General features: G+C 35.7%; 1 protein-coding gene across 4 annotated transcripts in view; it reads left to right on the forward strand.

Moving 5' to 3' along the window:
- DMTF1 (cyclin D binding myb-like transcription factor 1) overlaps positions 1-18,208 on the forward strand; it is a 50,264-nt gene that overhangs the window by 27,235 nt on the left and 4,821 nt on the right. For all 4 annotated transcript variants that reach the window (XM_008589321.1, XM_008589341.1, XM_008589327.1 and 1 more), the window contains 7 exons: positions 5,732-5,889; positions 7,207-7,239; positions 8,133-8,242; positions 10,426-10,654; positions 11,960-12,111; positions 14,654-14,863; positions 17,880-17,965. In XM_008589321.1, coding sequence (XP_008587543.1) covers positions 5,732-5,889; positions 7,207-7,239; positions 8,133-8,242; positions 10,426-10,654; positions 11,960-12,111; positions 14,654-14,863; positions 17,880-17,965 — 978 coding nt within the window. The remainder of the gene's footprint in view (positions 1-5,731; positions 5,890-7,206; positions 7,240-8,132; positions 8,243-10,425; positions 10,655-11,959; positions 12,112-14,653; positions 14,864-17,879; positions 17,966-18,208) is intronic.

Below are 18,208 nucleotides of genomic sequence, written 5' to 3' on the forward strand. Positions count from 1 at the left end.
AAAATTTAGTGAATTTTTATTTTTAGGCTTATTTCTCGTTTAGTCCTCTCCATTAAATAACATTTGAACATAGTATTTTTGAGGCACTATTATGAATTGCCTTAACATGCAGTATTTGCTTTCGGAAAGGCTGAAAACAGGTGAAGAAGGGTGATACAAGGCTTTATATGTACCATCTGAGTGATGCATTGTTGTGAGTTCTGCAGGAAATCAGAGAAAGGATAGTTTATTCTCAGAGTTAGGACAGTTATGGAAAATTTTTGAAGAGCAAAGATTTGAACTGAACCTTGAAGTGTTAGAACTTAGGCTAGTGTAGGACTGGAGGGAACAGCATTTGAGTAAATGCTGAGTGGCAAGAAATCAGAGATCAAAACCAGGACGCATTAAATTCACCCCATTAACTTGAACCGAGATAAATAGCCTCTGGAAAACTGGGTTTTGAAGTCCAGGCCAAAGAATTAGAACCTAATCCTACAGGAAATGAAAAGCATTAAAAAGGTTTAGTTAAGTGAGAGATTAGTGGGGTAGATGTCTTTCTCTTCTTAAGGAAATCTTTCTAGAGACTTACTGACCATCCCTGTAGTGGAGTATTTGGAGAAGGGGGGTGTACAGTACTTATTTAACCATTCTCCTATTGTTGAATTGTTTAGAACTTTCCACTATTATAAATACATGGCTGCCTAGAATGTCCACATTCTTACGATTAATTTTAACTGCTGCCTTCCCAAGCTAAGCTTTGTAAGCTATGGAGAGTTAAAAAACTTGAATTCTTTACTAATTAATACAGATCCATCCACCAAGTTTATTGTTTTAAGAGAAACAAATACAGTGACCATTGAAAATGTATACAGAAGTGAATTAAAGTTTTCTACTAGTCACATACACTTTAGTTAAAACTGGAAAATGCTATGGGTTTAGGTAACAAGTGGTGAGAACACTGAACTTTAGAAATTAAGGAGCTGGTTTCTTATCTAGGGGATTGGAGTAGATGATCTGCAAGGACCCTTCCAATTTAATGATGAATAAGCAGGAAAGTGATTAGAATTTGAGACCTTTTAAAGAACCATTTTAGTAGACCTGGTGAGAGTGGCAAGAAGTTAAACTACAGTGGTAGGAACAGAATTGGCAGGGAAAGGGCAGATGAGCAAGTAGTCTATAAGGAAGCCTGGTGACTAGATGTTGGGAAAGAAGGAAAATAAATAGTTGGAGTAACTTAACAGTTTTTATTTTGGGTGATTAGGAGAATGATGATAGGATTGTCAGGAATAGGAAATGTCCAAAAGATGCGCTGATCTTGGAAAAAGATAATTTGATTTTTTTTTTAATTCTCAAGTAATTTAATTAAATTACCTAAACCTTAAAATTAAACATTCCATTAGAAGTCAATAGCCAGAATTCTCTTTTACCTACCACATAGTCTATCCAACTCAAATCCTCTTCAGATCTGTATTTTCCTACAAAACTTTCATGATGTCCTAAATCTGAAAGAAATTCATCTACTTCTCTTTGGAGTTCATTTCCTTCTAAATTCTTTAATTTCTTCAGTTCATTCTATAGAAAAAATTGGAGCTCTTTAGCTCCATTTTCAGTCTTTCTTAGGATTTCATGATCATTCCCCAGATGATATCTGGTTTGTTCCTTGTAATTTTCAATCTGTTCTTTGACCTTAACAACCTGCTCTTCTAAAACAAGTATCCTTCCTGTAGCTGGCCCCTGATCAATGGGGCCTTCTGTTATCCAGAGAGATTCAGCCATTTGCCTCAAGTCTTCATTCTATTGTTTTAAGCCTTCAAGCTCTGCCAGAATCTTGGACAGTTCTCTGCTAGAGTGATCAGGGTGGTCATTATCTTGTACCAAGTGACCACCTATATAAAATAGCACGGTCCCCCAAGCAAAAAGAATGAGCATAATCCAATGCCAGGAACCAGTCCATGGCCACATTTTCAGATTTTCACCTCACTCCCTGGCTTCTGGAGCTCAAAGAATTGAAAATATTGTAACTGTGTCTAGTTAGTGCACAGGTGAGAAATGACTTCTGCTGGTTCAACACATGATGCTTCAGACAAATTAGTCTCTCTAGTAGTCTTGTGGTGAATCTTTGAAAGAGATCTTTCTGGTGATAAGAGCAGGAAGTTTTATTGCTTCATGGACTTTACATGCTTCCTTCCCATAGAAGGAAAGAAGCTGATGAAACCACATGATATTTCCAAAGGAAGGTATTATTGATTAGATTTGGGTCACTAAAATTATTAGCTGAATTTGTTCAGTTAATCAGTAAAGGCAGTAAAGCACTTTATCTTGAACGAAAACACCATCAGGGTTATGGATGCCCTCTTAGCAAAAGTAGCAACCTGATTTGTTTCCTGTCTCTCAGGGATCAGTGTCTTTTGTTGCTTGATGGCAAATGTCTTGAGAACTGTTGTTTCATTCTTTTGTTCAGTCCTTTAGTTATTTCAGATGGAAGGGTACTAATCCCTGCTAGTCTGCTTGGCTGGAAAGAGGTTTATGTTTTCCTCCTCAGTAGTGGCTCCAGCTCACTTTCGGCTCCTAGGCTTCTGCTCCGATAAGTTGGGATTCTCTGTCTGACTCTCCAGTTGGGGGGGGGCATCCTTTTGCCCTGTGACTTCGATTCTCTCATGGATCCTTTGACCTAGCAATTTCACTTCTAGGAATTTATCCAAGGCAGGAGGAGTGGTGGTCTCTGCTGTCCCTGTCACCGCTGCCACAGCCCTCCCAGAGAGCTGCCCCGTGCAGGGGAGCAATTTGTTAGATTTTGACCAGGCTTTTTATTATGCAGTACTCTTCTAAGAGCACTGTAGAGCTATTTTTACACTTCAGAGGATTCCAGTTAGTTAAATATTACATATTCCATATTTTGAGTAAAAAGGTAAATGACAGTAACTGGCACAAGCAAGAGCACGGTGGGAGGTGGGAGTGCAGAAGAATCTTTCATCTCATTAATGGTCATCCTACAAAACAATGCCTTGCATGTAGGTTCTCAGTAAATATTTAGGTTTAATCATTTACAGAATTGGAATGGCATAAAAATTTTAGAAAACATTCTAAAATTTAGCAACTTTACTATGAAGTTTTATACATTCAAAAGTGTATAAAATGCATACCAGTGTAGTTTCACCTGTTTTTGAAATTTATATAAATAGATTCATTCCCTGGGTATTCTGTAACTTGCTTCTTTTGCTCAGTATTATGATTTTGATATCCATCCCCTGTTGATTTGTTTAGCTGTATTTTCATTGTGCGAATATACTGCATATTATTTATTTCCACAGTTAATGGTCGTTTGGGTTCTTTTTAGTATTTTTGCTATTAACTTGTACAAATCTGGTGAGGGTGAATGATATTTCATTATAATTTAACTTTTTACTTCTCTGATACCATTTTTATGTGTTTGTTGGCCATTTGTATTTCTTCTTTGAAATTCCTGTTTGTCTTTTATCAATTTTTCTATGAAGTTAACCTTTTTCTTTTACTAGACATTCTTAATGTATGTGGATACTAATGCTTTATTGGTCATATGTGTTAGAGATATCTTGTCCCATTTTAGTAGCCTGTCTTTTCCTTCTTTTTAGGTGTCATTTGATGAACAAATATTCTTAATTTAAATGTCAAATGTATCATCTTTTTACTTTTGTTTTTAGCATACTTGTTTAAGTAATCCTCCCCTACCTCAAAGGCATGAAGATATTCTCTTATATTGTCTTATTAAAAAGTCTTGTAATTTTGCCTTTCGTGCTGATTTTTTTTTCTGTAGATGTGAAATAGGGTTTCAATTATATATTTTTCTGTACAGATGACAAGTGTCTCAGCATTGTTTATGGAATATCTGTCTTTTTTTCCAGTCTACAATGTCTGTTCTGTCCTAAATCAAGCTTCCATAGATTTGTTTCTAGGTTTTCTAATTTGTTTCCAGGTTCTTTTTGTTGATACCTGCACCAGTACAGCACTGTCTTGAGAAGTTCCAGTGTCTGATGGGGCAAGTCTCTTCATGATTGTCTTAGCTGTTCTTGGCCCTTTGCTCTTCTCTTTTAAATTTAGAATCAGCTTGCAGAGAATGAAAAACTCTGATGGAATTTTTATTGGGATTGCATTGAATCTGTACATCAATTTTGCGGGAATTAACATCTTTACAGTATTTCATCTTCCCATTAAAGACATGATATAACTCTTCATTTTAGTTAGTTCCTTTTGAATGTCTTTTGATAAAGTTTTATGTTTGACTCCATAAAGGAATTTCATAACTTCCGTAAGATTTAGTCCTGAAGCTTTTTATTTTGATGCTATTGTAAATGATAACTTTAAAAAAAATTTATAAGCTTTATATAGAAATGCAAATGATTTTATGTGATTTTGTATCCAGCAACCTTGCTAAAATGTTTTTTTAAAACAAATAATTTTTAATGGATGTTTGGGTTTCTATTTATATACCATTATCTACCAATGATTCTTTTTTTCCCAGTCTTTATCCCATTTGTATATTTTTCTTTTATCAGGTTGTCAGCAAATCCTAATTTCCTAAGAGTTTTATCATATATAAACATTGAATTTTATGAAATGCTTTTTCCACATCTATTGAGATTTTACATTTTTAGGGGCTGGCCAGTTAGCTCAGTTGGTTAGAGTATGGTGCTGATAACACCAAGGTCCAGGGTTCAATCCCTGTACTGTCCAGCTGCCAAAAACAAAGAAGATTTTACATTTTTTCCATAAATATACTGATGTGATTAATTGTATTAATGATTTTTCTGAAATTAACACAAACTTTTATCCCTGCGAAAAACTCACTTTTTGCATTCTTGTGTTAGCTTTTTTATACATTGCTGAGTTCAGTGTACTAAATATTATCAGGATTTGGGGATCTGTGTTAATGAATGAACTTGGCCTGAAAATTTTTTTCTGAGACTGTTTTGACTGGTTTTGCTATTGAGGTTATACTAGCCTGATAAAATGAGCAAGGAAGTATCCCCACTTTCTTTAAAGATCAGAATTATGCATCTTTTGACTATTTGGTAGGGTTTACCTGTAATGTCATCTGGGCCTGGTGTTTTCATTGTGGGAAGATTATTAATAACTGATTAAATTTTTTGATGGTCTGTGCCTATTTGAATTTGTATCTCTTCAAAAGTCAGTTTTGGTAAGTTGACTTTTGGGGAATTTATTCATTTTTATCTAAATTCATGTTTATTGCCATAAAATTGTTTATAATGGTATTTTATTACCTGTCTAGTCTCTGTAGCATCTCTACTTAGGCCCCATTTTTTCATTTCTAATAATGTTTGTGTCCTTTTTTTTTTTTTGGCCAGAAGTTTATTGTTTGAAGTTTTGTTGATCTTAATGGATCTTTTCAAAAGAACCAATTTCTAAGTTTGTTTATCCTTCCTGTGTTTTATTGATTCCTGATTCTATTAATTTTGCTTTTATAATTTTCTTCCTTCTGCTTTCTTTAGATTTATTTTTAATTTTTTATATTTTTTAAGGGAGTTGATAGAAGTTGTATTGAATTTGGTACATTTATTTTTGGAGTACTTAAGTATCACTTTATTATTTCGTGCAACATTTTAAAGTTTATATTTGATTTATTAGTAAATTAACAATATGTTCTTTTTTCTAAATGGTATTGGTGACCTTTAACACTAAAACAAGTTTTAAAAGCAGAGTATATTCATATGCATTTTATCAGAAACCCTAAATCAAAGAAATGTAACCCATTTAGGCACGCGGAATAAAAGATGCTACAGAAATCATCTTTGAGATGTCAAAAGACGAAAGAAAAGATTTCTACAGGACTATAGCATGGGGTTTGAACCGGCCTTTGTTTGCAGTTTATAGAAGAGTGCTTCGCATGTATGATGACAGAAACCATGTGGGAAAGTATGAAAACTTGTAATGCTGCATGTTTTCATGTAATTAGGGGAAATATTTAAGAAATTGTCATTTTTTAAAAAGATATGATCAAAGCTTTAATTGGAGACAGCTATGAATTACTGTTAATATTTTTATCCTCCTGGTCTGTGTTGTGAATATGGTGAAACCTCATTATAATATAAGGCCTCTTTTAGAAATGAGAATCTAAATTACCCTATATAGGTTAGATTTAAGACTTAGCTTAGTTAATATGTCAAAGTCTGCTTGGTAGTACAGTAAGTAATAAAGTAACATAAAAAGTATAGTAGTGGTTAAAGATTTAAGAAATATGAAAAGAACACTTATTCACTGGTAACACTTTTTCTGTTTGTTTTTGGAGTAATGCATTCCTACCTAGGTCAATGAGTCTTTTTCCACTCTGGTTTTATTTAAAAAGTAAAAATAACTGCATTTCTGGCAATAGTACATGGATTTTTGTTACAGGTAGCTCTATGGGAAGGCATCATTAAGATTTTTTAGTGCAATGATAATGTGGGAGTTACTGATAATTTTTAATTTCTCTTTGGGAATTTTAGGTGGTAGTAGTATGGTTTACTAATAAATATTGCCAAGCTACTGGTGCTGCTTTTGCTGTAGCTCTTCACCAGCCTACTAATAAGAAAGCTGAAGGGAATTAAATCATATATTTATGACAGTGGAAAGACAAATTTTTTAAAGCAGAACACGAATTAACTTGTTAACTATTCATAAACTTTCTATGCAGTACCAATGGTTACAAAGTGAGCAGCCTTTTATAATTATTAAATGGACATTTTTAAAAAGAACATTGCATGAGCTATATTAAGTACTTCCACACTAAAATAAAGAACAAGAATATGTCAGATGTCCATGCAAAGGTACAAGAAATGAAGATAATTTTAATTTTTTCAGTGCCTTGAGAGAATTTTCCACAGATTTTCTTTTTAACTCTGATTTACAGTGTCATCTATTGAGTCTTTTGGAATAGTAATTTCAGAGTGCCTGAACCTAACTTTGAAATAAATGAAGAGTTAGGTAGCATAGGAGTAAATATATGTTTTAAATGTTGAATTTTCCTAAAGAAATTGTGCAGTGCTTTACCTTTATTATAACTAAAAGTGTTTAAAAAAAAAAAAAGAAGCATTTAACTTTTATTAATCCACTTTAACATGGGTTATTTAGAAAATATTATCAGTATGCTAAGTGACTTAACATTTAGCTCCCTAAATTAAATTCTGATTTTTTTTAAGGTTTTTATCATGCCTTGTTGTAATTGATTTTTTTTTAATTTCTCTGAATTTCTAGATATACACCTGAAGAAATTGAGAAGCTCAAGGAGTAAGTTTTAAAGTTTTTCTCATTAATTCTAATTGTTGCTTGTTTTTTAGTTTTATGTTTTTAAACATTTTACTTAGAAAACATCAAGAGATTTTTGGCAGACTGGTATAATTTAATCCTGCTATTAAGCATGGTCAACCATAAAAACAGCTTATCAGATCCATACCTGCACAGAGTAGCTGTGCCCATAATGTACAAATTGTCACCTGTTGTTAGTCACCAAATGCTTCCTCAGACCATTGATAGGGGTTGCAGAAGAGATTAGATGGCCATTTTTGGTGTACTAAAGATTAAATTTGGAAACTGATATATCAATATCAAGATCAAGGTTGTGCTTACATGGCTTAGTTTAGAATGGTGACTTGGCAAATGTTTCACTGAATATCTGGGCTGACTCTGCCTTGTAAATAAGGGCTATTTACAAGGACACATAATTTTTCTTCATTGAGTTAGAGCCATAAAGTGGTTTAAAGCAGTGTACGGCTCATGAAAAAAGTTGAGGGTTGATCCTGTTTATGTTGATAAGGACCTGTGAAACTACTTCAGGTGTCTGAAGATCTTGTTAGGTATATGTTCAAAAGGGAACAATCTGGGGCTTGCCTAGGAGATGTGTCAGTAACCTAAAGGGGAAATTTGGTCTTTTTTGAACACATATCCAAGTTACTTATTTCTTCTCTGACCCAGGAAAAAGGCAATTGCTGCCTGTTTTTTTTCACCCACAGACAACTGTGGACCCCAAAAAAGGCCACACTTTCAAACTTTGGCTCTCAAAGTATTGCTGCCCACAACTTCCAAACCAGTCAAATGGGAAGAAGAAGAATGAAGAATAAATGATGAAATTAAAAGGGAGAAAACAGTTGAACCAAATGCTGATTGGCAGACTCTTGTTTTAGGCTCCGGATAAAGCATGGCAATGACTGGGCAACAATAGGGGCGGCGCTAGGAAGAAGTGCATCTTCCGTCAAAGATCGGTGCCGACTGATGAAGGATACTTGCAACACAGGTACTGTGAGTGCTGCTGGTGGGGTTTTCTTGTCACCATTTGAGCCTCCTGCCCCTTCAGATCCTGCCTTCTCTTCTGTGAAAAAATTTGTCATTCACTGTAGTTCAAACTTTATTTTCTAGTCTTCCTTTTTCTTCAGCTTAATAGATAGACCCAACTAATCATTTACTTTGTTTTTGTGCTTTTGTATAAAGTGACATTGTTCACAGAGACACAACACTGTCTTCATTTCAAAGGGATTTAGGTCTAGCATGTTACGGTTTCATACCAATTCAGCCCCAGTTGGGAAAGTATTTATTTTTGTGGCATATATACAGGAAATAATTTTAATTTAGATCCATCTAACTGATGAACTTACGTTAATGGCAGCTTTTAATAACTCATGTAAGTCCTAAATTAGGAAGAAGCTGTGTTCCAGAGGTTTGTATGTATTTTGCTTATTTCAAACTTGAAGTATATTTTTCCTAGAAAAAATTTATGATTGGTGTTTCAGTCCCTAAGCCAGACCACAAATGCCTCTTAATGTATACAAATGTACTGATGATAATGTTAAACCTAACCTTTGTGACCAACAACAGTATTTAGGCACTGTGATTAACTGTCATTTAACCTTTCTGAGCCTTAGTCTCCTCTGTAAAATGAAAAGGTTAGAATAGATGACATCATGGTTCCCTTTTACCCCTTATGTTCCCTGAAGGATCCACATCTATGCTCTTTCAATAAAAAAAAAAAAAAAAAAAAAAGTAGTTCTCAAGTGTAGCTTCAGCTTCTAGGACATATATTTTTTATTCTCATCACCCCCATCCTACTAAAGTGAAATCAAGAATGTTTCCTATTTAACTACTCCACCATCACTGTTACCTGCAAGACAGTGAACATAAATTCCACCAACTCTGCCATCCTGTGGCATGCCTAGCTTAATGGAATGAAGCAGGGACCCCAGAGGTTTATGTAAGATGCTATGAGTACAAAATCACCTCTGTTCATATAATCTAGAGACCTGGCCAGTTAGCTCAGTTGGTTAGAGCATGGTGCTGACACACCAAGATCCAGAGTTTGATTCTTGTACCGGCCAGCTGCCGAAAACACACACACACACGCACAATATAAAAATATAAAGCCTGGAAGGACACTGTCATCAAACCTGAGGGACTGATCTGCCTGCTTCCTTTTCATGTTGCACCATCTGGCTTCTGATCAGGAGTTTTCTCCTGTGTGCCACACCATGAAACAGCACAATCTCAGAGTTTTTTCACCTTCCTTTCATATCATGCTAGAATAGGAAAGTAGGACTTTGTCTTGAATCCCTCCACACTTACCAGAACTGTGCCTAGCACATAATATATATTCACTAAACATTTGTTGAATGAATGAATCCCTGAAGCAAGCACATAGACTCTTTACAATTTTCTAGAAGTTTTTAGCTACTGGTAACAAAATGGAAACAGAAGTAAAGGAGGTTTAAATAAGATTCTCTTTTTTTTTTTTTTTTTTCCTTTCTGTTTTTCAGCTCATGCTCCATAGGAAACATTTGATATTATTTATTGGTGGGATTTATGGGTTCAGAAAAACCAGGAATAAAAATATATATAAATACCAGTGTCAGGCTTTACTGATAATTTCATCACAGCTTGAAGTTGGGATATTGGGGAAAGAAGATGATATAAACCTAGTTTTTACTAAAACAGTGGGAAGCCCATAGGTGTTATTCCACTTGTCCCTCATCATTCATTCCTGTAAGTAATGACCTCTTGAATTTACATACTTCACTTCTGCAGAGCAGGGAACTTAGGTGGGAGTAAGAAAAATATGAGCTTCTGTAGCCATCAAGCCATCAATGAAGATCTTCCTACTTACTTCACTATTTATATATAAAAGACTTAGTATAACTTGAGAGTACATAATTATTTGTGGTCATATTTTGGGTGGTTTTTCTTGCCTTAAAGAGTCAGTCAGTGCTTTCCTTTAGGATTCTATATTTTCTTTTGTACTGAGAACCTTACATGGTTAGTAAAAATGTAGCTGTCTTAGTAGGTACATGTGGTTTCCCACCAGAGGATCATTCAGAAATAAACTCTTAGTACTACTGCATACTTCCCATCAGTCCTTGGAAATACAGGGCTGAATCAGGTTTGTAAAAGAAGAAGATAGCATTGGTAGTCTGGATTATTTCCTTCTTTCAGGGAAGTGGACAGAAGAAGAAGAAAAGAGACTTGCAGAGGTGGTTCATGAGTTGACAAGCACTGAGCCAGGTGACATAGTCACACAGGGTGTGTCTTGGGCAGCTGTGGCTGAACGAGTGGGTACCCGCTCAGAAAAGCAATGTCGTTCTAAATGGCTCAACTACCTGAACTGGAAACAGAGTGGGGGTACTGAGTGGACCAAGGAAGATGAAATCAATCTCATTCTCAGGTTTGTATCTTAAATCTTTTATTGACAAAAGCTGCCTAGTTACTGTGGATGTCTTGATTGACTTTCCTCTTTTGGTTTCCCTAGATGCCTAATGTCTGAAAACCATACTTTCCATAGAGAGCCACTGTTTAAGGTCCTAAGTATTTCATATTGAGCTTTTTTTTGTTTTGTGTTCGTTCCTTTTTAGTGGATTTAGTCCTCATGCAAAGTACCAGATTGAAGGCATGGAGACTAGAGTCCTCTCTATATCCACAGAACAGGTATGGCACAGGCAGCGGCAGTGCATCTTTTCCACTGTCCCACCAATGTGCCTCAGTCCTAGCCTAGGGGAAACATGTTTAGGGTAAGAGGGCTATTCAGTCTCCATGCCCTTCAATCCTTGGCTACTGTGCTAAGATTGCCAAAAAGCGGGGACCAGTCTAAGCTACTCCCTCATTTTCAAAATGGACCAATTCAAACACTTTTTAATTTCATGCAAATTCAAAAATACCTTTAATAATCCTAAGCTTATTTTTTTAATTAGTTGGTTTAACTATTAAGATTCAGTGACTAAAATGGGCAGAAATCAGCAAGAAAATATTTGGCACTAAAGTAAAAAGACTCTCATTGTGGCTGCTCCCCAGTGAAAGTCAAAAGTCATCACTAGTTAAAGCTAAAAACAAATACTTTTAAAACCCCAAATTTGTTGTACTGTTGTTTTTATCATTTTGTTTAGGATTTTACTTTTCGTTTGGTTTTGGTTTTTGGTGGCTGGCCAGTACAGGGATCAAACCCAGGACCTTCGTGTTATCAGCATGACACTCTAACCAACAGAGCTAACTGGCCAGCCCTTTGGATTTTACTTTTAATACAGTTTTTTTCCAACTAGTCATCTTTATCAATAGCTTATTTATAAATATTGTTTTACAAATGGAAAAGCTCAGATCCAGGAAATAACTGACTTAGTAAAGGCCAAACTATGAAACATTGCAGAACACTGTACAACTTAACCTGTTCTTATCCTATTTTAACCTTTAGTCTACTCCCTTTCCTTCAGTGCTTCTTCTGGTTCTAACCATTTACAGTTCAGCCCATTGGTTGTACCTTTAATAAAAGGCTATTGCTGGTGGTATTTCTTAGTTCTTAGCTCTGGAAGCAGGTCTGCATTCCTGGAATCCTTTCCCATGCAACGTAACAGTAGTATCTCGTTGGCATAACCTGCCATTTCCTTTATTGCCTATGCCATCCGTCACCTGTTAGCCAGAGGAGGGATCTTATGGAGAAATAAATTTAATGTCTAACAAATGCTTATTTTGTAACCTGTAGGATAGCGGAGTTTGATGTAGCTGATGAAAATGACATAAACTGGGATCTGTTAGCTGAGGGATGGAGCAGTGTCCGTTCACCACAATGGCTTCGAAGTAAATGGTGGACCATCAAAAGGCAAATTGCAAACCATAAGGATGTTTCGTTCCCTGGTAATGTATTATTTGCTTTTTAAGTCCTTCCCTTCTCTTACCGTATTACTCCTTAGGAGTGAGAGGTTAGAAGTTCTTTGCTTTAGCTAAAGAGATACAGCAGATTTTCATTTAAATTTGTGTCCTATTTCTTTGGGTGATTGATTCTTTTCTTCTCTAGAGAAGAGTTTAATGTGATATGTAATTCCCAAAGCCCCTAAGTTGAAAATATACACTTTACACATATTCTTATTATTCCACATAATCTATGAAAAAAGAAATGAATTTTTGTATAAAGATGTACTTCCGAAAACTTAAGTTTAAATCAACTCATGAGTTGAATAATTTCAAGTATTTTAACCAGGTATGTTATTTAGAGAAATTCTGTGATAATTTATTTTGTGGAACAAAGATTCTATTAATTTCTAATTTCATTTGTTATGTAAATCCAGAGAGCTTAAATTGGGTTTTCATACTTTTCATTTTGTTGCCTGTTTTGCATTTAGGCACTAAACTAAGTTGTACAGTCTTTTTGGTTTAGGTTACAAAATCCCTTACTATAGCGTTCCAACTTCCATTTTTCCAAAATAAAACTAAATGCTGAGGAACTCCGGCTTAATGAAAATGCGACTTTTATTTATTTTTTTTTTTAATTATTTATTTATTTATTTATTTTATTTTGTCAATATACACTGTATATGATTATTATGGCCCGTCACCGACACCTCCCTCCCTCCTCCCTCTCTCCCCTCCCCCCCAAGAATGTCCTTTCCGTTTGCTTGGTGGGAGCTAAAAAAAAAAAAAAAATTCATGAAGTCTGTGCCCAGCCCTATTTGCTGAAGGGTTTCTCCTATGTTTTCTTTAATAAGTTTTATTGTTTCGGGGTGTATATTTAAATCCTTAATCCATTTTGAGTTGATTTTAGTATATGGTGAGAGGTATGGGTCTAGTTTCAATCTCCTGCATATGGATATCCAGTTATCCCAGCACCCTTTGCTGAAGAGGGAGTCCTGACCCCAGTGAATAGGCTTGGTGCCTTTGTCGAAGATCAAATGGCAGTAAGTGCGTGGGTTGTTTTCTGGGTGTTCTGTTCTATTCCATTGATCAGTGTCTCTGTTTTTGTACCAGTACCATGCTGTTTTGGTTATTGTGGCTTTGTAGTATAGTTTAAAGTCAGGTAGAGTAATACCTCCAGCTTTATTTTTTTTTGCTCAGCGTTGCTTTGGCTATTCTTGGTCTTTTGTTATTCCAGATAAATGACTGTATAGTTCTTTCCATTTCTGAGAGAAATGTCATAGGAATTTTGATGGGGATTGCATTGAATTTGTATATTACTTTGGGTAGTATAGTCATTTTCACTATATTGATTCTTCCAATCCAGGAGCATGGGATGTCTTTCCATCTTTTTGTATCCTCTCTAATTTCTCTCAGGAGTGGTTTGTAGTTCTCGTTATAGAGATTTTTCACGTCCTTAGTTAGTTCAATTCCTAGGTATTTTATTTTTTTGGCGGCTATTGTGAATGGGCAGGCTTTCTTGATTTCTCTTTCTGCTTGTTCACTATTGGTGAAAAGAAATGCTACTGATTTTTGTGTGTTGATTTTGTATCCTGCTACTGTGCTGAACTCTTTTATCACCTCTAAGAGTTTTTTAATAGATGATTTGGGCTGTTCGATATATAAGATCATGTCATCTGCAAACAGGGACAGTTTGACTTCATCCTTTCCAATCAGGAAAATGCGACTTTTAAAAATTAATCACACAGTAATAGAGGATTAATGTAGTTTATGAATAGTAGAGTCCAGTGTGGTCTCCCTTTGCAAGAGCTTGAGGTGGCTGCATATTACTATTTGGAAAAGATATCTGCTACCTCTGGAGTTGTGAGTAGATCCACACAGTCAAGTGCCCTTGAGTCGTTGGGGGAAAAAATGTGCATTATTCATTTAAAAAATGAAGATAAGGTACTTAACAATGCTATCTATCAAGAAGCTCTACGACATAGAAAATATTCTATTTCCATGTTCTTCACAATGTCCACTTTTTGTTTTTTAGCATTATAAATCTTAGATGGCAAGAGAAACAATATTATCTTAAGAATTTTTTTTTTTTGTCTTTTTTTGTCTTTTTCCATGTCCGGCAACGGATCGCAACCCTCAGTGTTGCCCCCGTACCGGACCGGGGACTGGCAACGGGATCGCAACCCTCGGTGTTGCTCCCGCGCCTCGCTCAGCCAGTGAGCGGGAACCGGTCTGTATGTGGGATCCGAACCCCCGGGTGGGAGCGCTGCCGCGCTTCCCAAGCGGCGCACTTATCCAGTGCACCACTGGGCCGGCCCCTATCTTAAGAATTTTTAAAGTTTGTTATGATGGATAACGTTTCCAAAATTTCAGGATAGGTTGTGGTTTTAAAATATTTTTATTGTTATTCTGATAATATCTCACACTCAATATGCAATTATTTATTCCAAATACATTTCCTCCTTGCCCCCATCCCGGTCAACCTTGCTGTTTAGATTGTGGTCTGTCAGAGAATCAATGTTCTTTTTGTCTACCCATCTCCCTTCAGTCTTAATAAAAGGTCTTAAACAGTTACATGAGAACCAAAAAAACAACCCAACGCTTTTGGAGAATAAATCAGGATCTGGAGTTCCAAACAGTAATTCCAGTTCCAGTGTACAGCATGTTCAGATCAGAGTTGCCCGCTTGGAAGATAATTCAGCGATCTCTCCTAGCCCCATGACAGCGTTGCAGATTCCAGTCCAGATCACCCATGTCTGTAAGTGTTTGGACTGCAAGACTCCTTGCTATTTGAACTATGTGATTTGGTTAATGGATCTGACACCTCCCAGTCTTTTAGAATGTTGATTAAAATGTAGCCATGTTGATGAATTAAAGGAGATCTAAGGCATTTTATGTTTATCTCAGTTAATATATGCACAATGAATGTGAGACAGAAGAGACTTATAACCAGCTTCCCAGCTGTTATAAACCTTTCAAACTGTCTTACTCTCTAGGTTTCATAATTAATGATTTAATAGAAATTAATAGTTCAAGTAGAAGTTAGAATTAATTTTAATAGAAAACTACCTGAAAGGCAGTCAGTCAAGCAAAAAAAACAGACTTCACAAAGTAGCATGTCACTTGTAGTAATTTCACCAGAAGATACACAAATTGGAGATGAATTTGAGGTACGTAGAAGAAATGGGTCTTGGTGAGGTTCAGAAAGATTTTCTTTAGAGAGTAAACGGACAATTTCCTATGCGGAACTATGTGGTTTTTTAACCCTTCTGTTGTCCTTAGCCTCTGACAATTTTGTGCTTAATGAGATTATGGGAACCCAGCAGTTGTTACAGAAAGAGGAACTTTTTTTTCCTTCAGATCTAAGCCAAGTTCATCTATTTCCCTTTCTTTCCATCAGTCTTAGATTATAGTAACAGAAAAGGAATGAGAATGCAATTCTCAGAACCATATTATTTTTCACCTACTTTTATCTCACTTTGGTTTTTTTTTTTTTTTTTGATCTACGTAATGCTATTTGCTTGTGAAAGGGACGTTATTCAAAAGTATACCAATCACTGTGTTATTTTTAACCAGGTGATTATTGGCATTTTGAATGAGACGATTCTTTGCAGGATTGTCCTTCTCATTGCAGGATGTTCAGTGTCTTTTGACCTCACCCACAAAATGCCAGTAGTGCTTTCCAACATGATGACAAACAGAAACACGCCACACATTTCCATATGTATCCTGTTATCCTCTGGTTAAGAATCACTGGACTGGGCCGGCCCGGTGGCGCACTGCTACAGTGCTCCGCTTGGGAGCGCGGTGGCGCTCCCGCCGAGGGTTCGGATCCCACATACAGACTGGTTCCCGCTCACTGGCTGAGCGAGGTGTGGGAGCAACACCGAGGGTTGCGATCCCCTGGCCGGTCCCAGTCCAGGCGCGACACTGAGGGTTGCGATCTGTTGCCGGACACGAAAAAAGACAAAAAGGAAAAAAAAAAAAAAAAAAAAGAATCACTGGACCACCTATTGGTGTTAACACAATATACCTGTATATGCAGTATCTGTCAAAGTTGCCTTAAGAGACATTTATACTAATCACACTTTATTCTTAAAGTCCTAATTTGAGTTTGGTTATTTGCTTTACCTTTCTACCAGTGTAAAAGAGCATGAAGAATTTATTTTCCTTGGCCCTGCTTGTTTTCATTTTATAGTCTGAGAATTGCAAAACAACTGAAATTATTAGCCCATATAAATATGAGAGCTACAGTGGACTATAAATTGATTGTGCACAGAGACTGTTAACAGTTTTCCTTGGTTGTTGGGTTGACAATACCTATTGGGAAGACAGCAAATACTTTATAAGTAGTACCTTAATATTCATTCACAACCCTGTTTTTTGATAGTATTTAGAATTCCAGCAAGAAATGTGAGCATAGTAAGAGTTCTACAATCCACCCATTATTCTTAGCATTCTGATCAAAATCTCTTAATTATTTCTTTTTTTAGGTGAGAGGACAGGGATTAGCAGACATTTTCTTTATGTAAAAGGCCAGATAGTAAATATGAATATTTTAGGCTTCGCAGGCCACATAGGTCTCTGTGGAATATTCTATTTCGTTCTAAAACAACTCTTTAGGAATGTTAAAACCATTCTTAGACTTGAGTCACATTTGTCCCTGACCACAGTAGCTTGCTCACCTTGATTTAGGTTATTTATTTGGAATCACTTCAAATTATTCTAGCTGTGATCTTAATAATCCATCAAATAGTAAGAGAAAAAACATGAATCAAGAGCTTTTCTATTGGTAAGGGTGTTACATTGTTTTCAGACAACTAAGAAACGTTGTAATCAGAATGTAATATACCAAATAACAATAAACACTACACATTAAATGTCAGTTCCAAATCATTTTTCACATGGATTTACCTACAGGTATGACCGAAAGCACTAAAAGAGATCATATTTCTTCTAGTTAGTCTCAGTCCTATATAATTTAAAGCAGACATTGATCAAGTCTGAGCCTCAGTTGACACACCTATGAAGAGATGACACTATCGGCTCTCTAAAGTGCTATTCAGTCCCCTACATGTGGTCTTCTGAAATAATACTGTTTTATATTTACTTCTTGTTTTTACAAGTACTTTTCATTCTCACAGCCATATGAGGTAGGCAGGACAGATAAAATCTCTTAACATTAGTTTGAATTAAGTTACTTGTCCATATTTACATTGCTAAGAAGTATCACTAGAACTAAATCCTAGTATTTTGGTATTACCAATCCAGACATCTATGCTGCTTACCAGAATGTCCAGGAAAATTAGTTTTTACCAAGTTCCTGTCTCTTTGCAGGGTAGCCTTCATGTTTTTCTCTTACTTTCTAACATTAGAAACATTTTATGATAGAAAAACTTTGCTAACCACTAGTATCTATGATGGGTTAGATAATTAATGTTTTATGGGCCTTATGGTGTCTGTCACAAGTATTCAAATCTGTTCTGATGTGAAAGCAACCACAGAAAATATATAAATGAAATGGTCATGGATGTGTTCCACTAATGCTTTATTTATAAAAAGTTGCAGCAGGCTGGATTTGGCTGTGGGCAATAGTTAGCTGACCCCTGATCTATATGCCATCCCAAACAAATCTATTTTTTATCTCATAAAAACTTCAAATTGAGGTTTCCATGTGAATTATTCAAAATGAAATTGCCTTCATGACAGTTGAGTATACTGTAGAAATTTAAATTTATAAAGCATTTTATTTATTGTCTTTGTTCTTACCACAGCTTCAACAGACTCACCTGCTGCTACTGTTGATTCGGAAACAATAACACTAAACAGCGGAACACTACAGACATTTGAGATTCTTCCAGTGAGTAATACTTCATAAAATAGTAATTGGACATTTTTATGTGTAAGAAAGATGAGTTGATATCATTTTTAAAAACACTATCATAGAAGCAGATGAAATATAAAAATTTGAGGCTAGATGGATAGGAGACTAGATGTAAATCAGACTTCTACTTAAAAGTCCCTAAATGGCTTAGCTGCTTTGGAAAAGTCTTGCAATTCCTAGAAAGGTTAAACAGTTACCAAATTATCTGCCAATTCTAAT

Source organism: Galeopterus variegatus, unplaced genomic scaffold (genome assembly GCF_000696425.1).
Source record: "Galeopterus variegatus unplaced genomic scaffold, G_variegatus-3.0.2 Scaffold136, whole genome shotgun sequence".
In the NCBI taxonomy this organism is placed as follows: Eukaryota; Metazoa; Chordata; class Mammalia; order Dermoptera; family Cynocephalidae; genus Galeopterus; species Galeopterus variegatus.